General features: G+C 41.4%; 1 protein-coding gene across 1 annotated transcript in view; it reads right to left on the bottom strand.

Moving 5' to 3' along the window:
* The window catches only part of LAMC1 (laminin, gamma 1 (formerly LAMB2)), a 170,125-nt gene that overhangs the window by 122,259 nt on the left and 40,111 nt on the right, over positions 1-7,755 (bottom strand). Inside the window, exon 2 of the mRNA XM_010853130.1 lies at positions 10-310. Coding sequence (XP_010851432.1) covers positions 10-310 — 301 coding nt within the window. The remainder of the gene's footprint in view (positions 1-9; positions 311-7,755) is intronic.

The raw sequence follows: 7,755 nt of genomic DNA on the forward strand, positions 1-7,755 counted from the left end.
GGGGGCAACGGAGGGGTCTTATAGGGGCGACGCCGGAGGGGCGATGGACGCTTGGAGTTGGCCCTTGAGCCCCGCGTGGTCTGGGCCGTGGCTCGGGTCCCAGCCAGGCCAGGTGTCCGTCCTGGTGTCCAGCGGGCCGCGCCCCGGGGCGGGGACCTTAGGGGCCCGAAATTGCGGAGGGAGGCGGGGTGTCCGTTCTCCCTCCCAGCCCCCTCGCCGCGGGGCCGCCCCGGGAATAGCCCGTGCTGCTCGCGGCCGGCTCCAGGGCTTTCCGAGCAGAGTTCCGGGGTGTCAGGGGCTGACAAGGTCCCTGGAGATTAAAGAGCCGGATCGCAGTATCAGAATGAGTTTTCTGAAGTGATTTCCTGCCTCTGAATTAAAGCGTAGCCCGTGGTTTTTAACAGGGGCGAGGAAGGAAGTGAGAAGGCTGGGAATGGAATGGCATTTTTTTCCCCTGGGTATGCGGCAGACCCACTGCGAAATTCTTCCACTGCGTTGTTTATGTTCCCCAGCTTGCCTTTAAAAGACTCGAAAGGATCTGGGATCTGACATCCTCCTTTTCGGGCCTGCTGAGTCACGGAATATTCTCCTTGCCAGAATGACTCAGTTCACAGAACCTCAGCCAGATCATGAGGTTTAGCCCGAGATCAGAACCTGGGCACCTACTCAGTGCTGATACGACGCGCACAGACGCAGAGGGAGCGCGCTGTAAAAGTGGATGAATCGCTTTTGGCGCACCGGAGCAAAGTGGGGTGTGCGCGGTGGATGCTCCTGAGACAGATTTTTTTTTTTTTTAACTTTACAAGATCTTAACAGTAATAAATGCACTGGGGCGGGGGCGGGGGCGGAGAATATCTAGTTTTGTACCCAGAAGTCCAGTTAAGAGGGAGATGGTGGGGATACGAAAAGATGAAATAAGTATCCGTTCGTTTACTATGGTAAGGTTACTATGGTAGGGGTCAGCGTTAATTCTAGGAGGACCTTAAGAGTGATGGTTTTGGGGAGGGGAGCGGGTTAGGGGACTTTTCTGAATGGTGAGCTTGCTTCGCAGATACGTGGATCACTTATATTGTTAATTTATTTGATGAGGTGGGTGGAGATTAGGCGTGACTGAGAAGCCTGTAACTCCTCATCCCTTGGCATCTGCTCTTTGGTTGAAGAAGGTTGTGGATCTGTGGGTAACAATGTTTTTTCATCCTTGCATGTTTGAGTCAGAAGCAAAATATATTCATTTATACCTAGAGGGGGTGATATTCTCTCTCAGTCCTTGATTGTTCTTGAGAACAAACAAGGACATAAAAGACAAAGATAAGGATGTTAGTTTGTAAATAAAGCTACAGATAATTTTAATAACTATATTTAAATACATATATTAGTACATTTGCCTTATAAATTTTCAGTATTTTATTAGATATTGGCAAACCAAACAGTGTATCTCCTTTTGTTTACTGCCAAGTCAAAATAGTTGAAGAAATGGAGAACCCAAAATCTATGAGTCAACATATATGTTTTCTTGCCACTGATTCCTTTTGGGTTCTAATGTCCAAGGGTAACTAAAGCTATTACTTACGTTTATCTACCCCACAGTTTCATTACCAGAACCTCATCTGGTATTTGGAAAGCACATAAAGAGACTTTGAATTGATTTCTGAATTCTGTTGCTCATCACGAGAGTGTAACAAGGACGTATCTGTTTTGAAGAGAGAGAAAAATGTAACCAGCCAGTGTGGGCTTGATGATAAAAAAATTTTTTTTGCTCCATTGTTTGAATCCTGATTCAAACAAACCAATGATTAAAAGAAAAAAAAATTTAAGACAATTTGAAAATTTTAAATGCTAACTAGATCGTTGATGATAACAAATCAAGTATTTTAAGTACCTGGAGATGCCACTGCTGACTAAATAGACTTGGTATTTTATTTTTAAGTGAGAATGTTTGAGATTTTCTTTTACTTCAAGCTGGCCTGTTTTTTCAAAGAATTTCTGAGTTCTTAATTCATGTTCTTAGCTGCTTGGAAACTTCATTATCTCTGATAAACAAATGTGATGTTTAGAAGAAAAATGTGACAGTTTTGGGGAAATGGTTTCAGATCCCTCAAGAGATGATCATTAGTGCCTTTATACTCAGAGAATGGTAAGATGAGGGAAGGTAGTCGTTTATTGTACAGAGGAAAGAGCTCCAATTTTTTTTTTTTTTTAATTCCACTTGGCCTGGCGTGCTGCGATTCATGGGGTCGCAAAGAGTTGGACACGACTGAGCGACTGATCTGATCTGAGTACTTCAGAGAACAGAGATTTCCCCCATCAGGATCTGTGTAATCAGTTTCAAGGAAAGATGCTGATTCCCCTGACTCGGGTCACTGCAGATGCCTGAGCATACCCACCCCTAGCAAGGTGAAGAGAGTGATGTGAAAACCTTGGAGTTTAGGAAAAGCAGTTCTCCAAGGAAAGAAGTTGCTGTTGCCAGAAGAGGGCAGGTTACAAGGCAGAAAAAAACCCAGAAGCCCATTACATCAAGACTGAGACTATGTGATCTATATAATTAGAAAAATAATTTTAAAAGTTTGTATTGACCTTTGCAGCTTGCAACTTGGCCCTTTTTTTATCCTTTATGATTACCAGTGTGTTTATTTTTCCATCCCTTAGTCTTTCTGATTTCATTTCCCTATATTCTTTCCAAGTCTAGACATTACTCTATCTTTTTCAAAAATATTTTATTTATTTGGCACCGAGTCTTAGTTGAGACATGTGGGTATCTTGTTTCCTGTGCTCTTGCTTAATCACTCAATCATGTCCAACTCTTCAATGCCATGGACTGTAGCCCTCCAGGCTTCTCTGTCCATGGGATTTTCCAGGCAAGAATACTGGAGTGGGTTGCCATTTCCTCCTCCAGGGAATCTTCCTGACGTGGGATGGAACCTGGGTCTTCTGTGTCTCCTGCTTTGGCAGGCAGATTATTTACTGCTGAACCACCTGGGAAATAGGGATCAAACCCAAGCCCTGTGCATGGGGTGTGTGGAGTACTTGCCCCTGAACCGCCAGGGAAGTCCCAAGCTTTATCTTTTATATTTAGAATGCAACTTAAAGATAACAGTTACAACTAATAATATAATGGTGTTAGTCTATATTTATATTCTGTTTTATACTTTTCAAAATGTAATAATTGCGAAGCAAGGAATAGTAATTGTCTAGGGTTGAGGATAGGGGAGCCTGGCTGGCTACTGTCCATAGGGTCCCAAAGAATCAGACACGACTGAAGTGACTTAGCACATAGCATACATAGGACTGAGGAAACTAAGGATCCAAGAGACTAGAGAGCCTGCACTTTCTGCATGCCTGCCCAATGCTAATTTCTGTTGTTTAAAGATCATGGATGAGAAAAGGGTAAAGGAAAGCTTTCTCAAACTTCTAAGCTTTTGAGATTATCAAATGGGAATTTCTAATCAGGTGAGAATTAATATGATACATTGAAAAAGACCCTGATGATGGGAAAGATTGAAGGCAAAAGGAGAAGGGGATGACAGCGGATGAGATGGTTGGATGGCCAATTCAATTCAATCGACATGAATTTCAGCAAATTTCGGGAGATAATGAAGGACAGGGAAGCCTGGCATGCTGCAGTCCATGGGGTCACAAAGAGTTGGACACAACTCAGCGACTGAACAACAACAACAGCAGAAGAGAATTACAATATCCCTCTTCAAAGTTACACCAACTACATGTGATTCTTAGTGTTAGGTCTATAGATCCTTTCTTGGTCCTTGGTACAAGTCCAAGCATAACTAGATAAGATATCACTGTGGCCAGGCTCAAGTGAAGACAGGATTCCTCTTCTATGAGGTAAAGCCCGTTCTTCTCATCCAACTCCACATACCCAGTTTAAGCCATCTTTACTTGTGATACTAGTCTAAAAAGGGAGAGGGCAAAAAATGAACACATATCATAATCCACAAGATTTAAACTAGAATTTTCTTAATATAAAGACAATTTTTGAAATAAATGTTTCCAAAAGTTAGGAGCAAAGTTGAATCCCTGCCCTACCCAAAATCCTTCCCATCAAAGGAACAGAAAATTTCACATCTCAAAAATTTTATTATTCTGCCAACCAGATATTGAATGTATCCTACTGTAGAGAACAGAGAGATAAATGAGCTTTTATTGGGCCTTCCCTAGTGGTCCAATGGTCAGGACTTCACCTTCCAATGCAGGGGGAGCTGGTTCGATCCCTGGTTGGGGAACTAAGATTCCACATGCCTCAGGGCCAAAAAACCAAAACAAACCAAAGGAATATTGTAACAAATTTAATAAAGATTTTTTTAAAATAAGCTAAGCCTTTGCCTATGTGGATCACAAGAAACTGTGGAAAATTCTGAAGGAGATGGGAATACCAGACCACCTGACCTGTCTCTTGATAAACCTGTATGCAGGTCAGGAAGCAACAGCTAGAACAGGACATGGAACAACAGACTTGTTCCAAATAGGAAAAGGAGTATGTCAAGGCTATATATTGTCACCCTGCTTTTTAACTTATATGCAGAGTACATCATGAGAAATGCTGGGTTGAAGGAAGCACAAGCTGAACTCAAGATTGCCAGGAGAAATATCAATAACCTCAGATATGCAGATGACACCACCTTTATGGCAGAAAGTGAAGAGGAAATAAAGAGCCTCTTGATGAAAGTCAAAGAGGAGAGTGAAAAAGTTGGCTTAAACCTCAACATTCAGAAAACTAAGATCATGCCATCCGGTCCCATCACTTCATGGGAAATAGATGGGGAAACAGTGGAAACAGTGTCAGACTTTATTTTGGGGGGCTCCAAAATCACTGCAGATGGTGATTGCATCCATGAAATTAAAATAGCTTACTCCTTGGAAGGAAAGTTATGACCAACCTAGACAGCATATTCAAAAGCAGAGACATTACTTTGCCAACAAAGGTCCGTCTAGTCAAGGCTATGGTTTTTCCAGTGGTCATGTATGGATGTGAGAGTTGGACTATGAAGAAGGCTGAGCACCGAAGAATTGATGTTTTTGAACTGTGGTGTTGGAGAAGACTCTTGAGAGTCCCTTAGACTGCAAGAAGATCCAACCAGTCCATCTTAAAGGATTAGTTCTGGGTGTTGATTGGAGGGACTGATGCTGAAGCTGAAACTCCAATACTTTGGCCACCTGATGCGAAGAGCTGACTCATTGGAAAAGACCCTGATGCTGGGAAAGATTGAGGGCAGGAGGAGAAGGGGACGACAGAGGTTGAGATGGTTGGATGGCATCACCGATTCAATGGACATGGGTTTAGGTGGACTCCAGGAGTTGGTGATGGACAGGGAGGCCTGGTCTGCTGCAGTTCATGGGGTCACATAGAGTCGGACACAACTGAGCAACTGAACTGAATGGAACTGATACAGATGAAATGGTTTTACTGTAAGAACTCAGAATTTCTACTAAGTTGTTGACCCTTGGTGGTTAAATACTGTCAGAAAGGGTAATTCTTTCAAAACCAAAGTTATTATTGGTAGTTTTTTCTCAACATTTAATTCCATTATAGTTCGTTATCTCATTCAAATACATACTTTTTTTTTTGAGGCTGTGCCTAGCAATTGTTCACAATTAGAAGTTCACAGCTCTTTGAGCAAGACTCTCTTTGGCAGTATGATAATACCAACTTTAAATTTTTTTCTGATTGAATTTATATTGTCCTCATAAAGAACTCAAAGGCCTCCACCTCCAGTTTATATATGTATTTGAACAAATACTAAATTAATTTTTCTTCCCACCCAAATTTTGTTTACTGTAACAACCAAATGAAAGCAAAATTTTTAAAACTTCGTCTATAATTATATGCTATAATTATACTACTATACTACTAACATGACTTTTTTAAAATCAGAATTCTCTCTCCTAGACTTAATCATTCTTTTTAATAGACATCTTTTACTGAAGTACAATTTACATGCAAAACACACACACACAAATTCCAGGGTATAGTTCAGTAGTCCATATCACAAAGGGCACACACTTGTGTAATCACTACCCAGGTCCAGAAATAGAATATTACCCTAACTTAAAAGCCCCATCACATCCCCTGACAATCAGTACCCTTCCCTTCTCCCTAAATGTAGCTTCTATCCTTACTTCTGTCACCATAGATTAGTTTTGCTTGTTTTCAAATGCTATTTAAATGAAATCACACAGTATGTGTTTTGGGGGGGGGTGGCTTCTTTGATCAATATTGTGTTTTTTGATATGAATCCACATGTATTTAGCAATAGTTTATTATTTTCTTTGTTGTGTGGTATTATATTGTATAAAGAAACTATAATTGGTTTATTCATTCCATGATTGGTGGACATTTCGGTCATTTACACTTTAGGGCTTTTTTGAATAATGTTACTCTGTTACTATCAAAATTCTTGTCCTTTGAAAATATACACATGCACACATTTTTGTGAGTATATACCTAGAAATGTAATGTCTGAGTCACAGGATTAGGCAAATATTCCAGAGAGGAAGGCAGTTCTTAAAGGAAGCCTGTTTGTGAAAGTCACTCAGTCGTGTCCAACTCTTTGCGACCCCATGGACTATACAGTCCATGGAATTCTCCAGGCCAGAATACTGAAGTGGGTAGCCTTTTCCTTTCTCCAGGGGATTTTCCCAACTCAGGGATCGAACCCAGGTCTCCCACATGGCAGGCAGATTCCTTACCAGCTGAGCCACAAGGGAAGCCCAACAATACTGGAGTGGGTAGCCTATCCCTTCTCCAGGGGATCTTTCCAACTCAGGAATCAAAATGGGGTCTCCTGCATTGCCGGCAGATTCTTTATCAACTGAGCTATCAGAGAAGCGCAATCTACCAAACATATAGAAATAAAATCAGTGAATTAGGCAAAATGAGGTGACTGAGGAGTATGTTGCAAACAAGGAACAAGATAAAATCCCAGAATAACTAAGTGAAATGAAGGTAAGCGATCTACTTCACAGAGTTCAAGATAATGATCATAAACATGTTCAAAGAACCAAAGAACTCAAGGAAGAATGGATGAATAGAGGGAGAAGTTAGTTTTTAACAAAGAGTTAGTAAACATAAAGAAGAACCAGACATGAACAATATAATAACTGAAATAAAAAACATACTAAAAAGATCTTCAGGACCCAGATAATCACGATGGTGAGATCACTCACCTGGAGCCAGACATCCTGGAATGTGAAGTCAAGTGGGCCTTAGAAAGCATCACTACGAACAAAGCTAGTGGAGGTGATGGAATTCCAGTTGAGCTATTTCAAATCCTGAAAGATGATGCTGTGAAAGTGTTGCACTCAATATGCCAGCACGTTTGGAAAACTCAGCAGTGGCCACAGGACTGGAAAAGGTCAGTTTTCATTCCAATCCCAAAGAAAGGCAATGCAAAAGAATGCTCAAACTACCACACAATTGCACTCATCTCACACGCTAGTAAAGTAATGCTCAAAATTCTCCAAGCCAGGCTTTAGCAATATGTGAACCGTGAACTTCCTGATGTTCAAGCTGGTTTTAGAAAAGGCAGAGGAACCAGAGATCAAATTGCCCACATCCGCTGGATCATCAAAAAAGCAAGAGAGTTCCAGAAAAACATCTATTTCTGCTTTATTGACTATGCCAAAGCCTTTGACTGTGTGGATCACAAGAAACCGTGGAAAATTCTGAAAGAGATGGGAATACCAGACCACCTGACCTGCCTCTTGAGAAATCTGTATGCAGGTCAGGAAGCCACAGTTAGA

Source organism: Bison bison, unplaced genomic scaffold, assembly GCF_000754665.1.
Source record: "Bison bison bison isolate TAMUID 2011002044 unplaced genomic scaffold, Bison_UMD1.0 scf7180017864322, whole genome shotgun sequence".
In the NCBI taxonomy this organism is placed as follows: domain Eukaryota; kingdom Metazoa; phylum Chordata; class Mammalia; order Artiodactyla; family Bovidae; genus Bison; species Bison bison.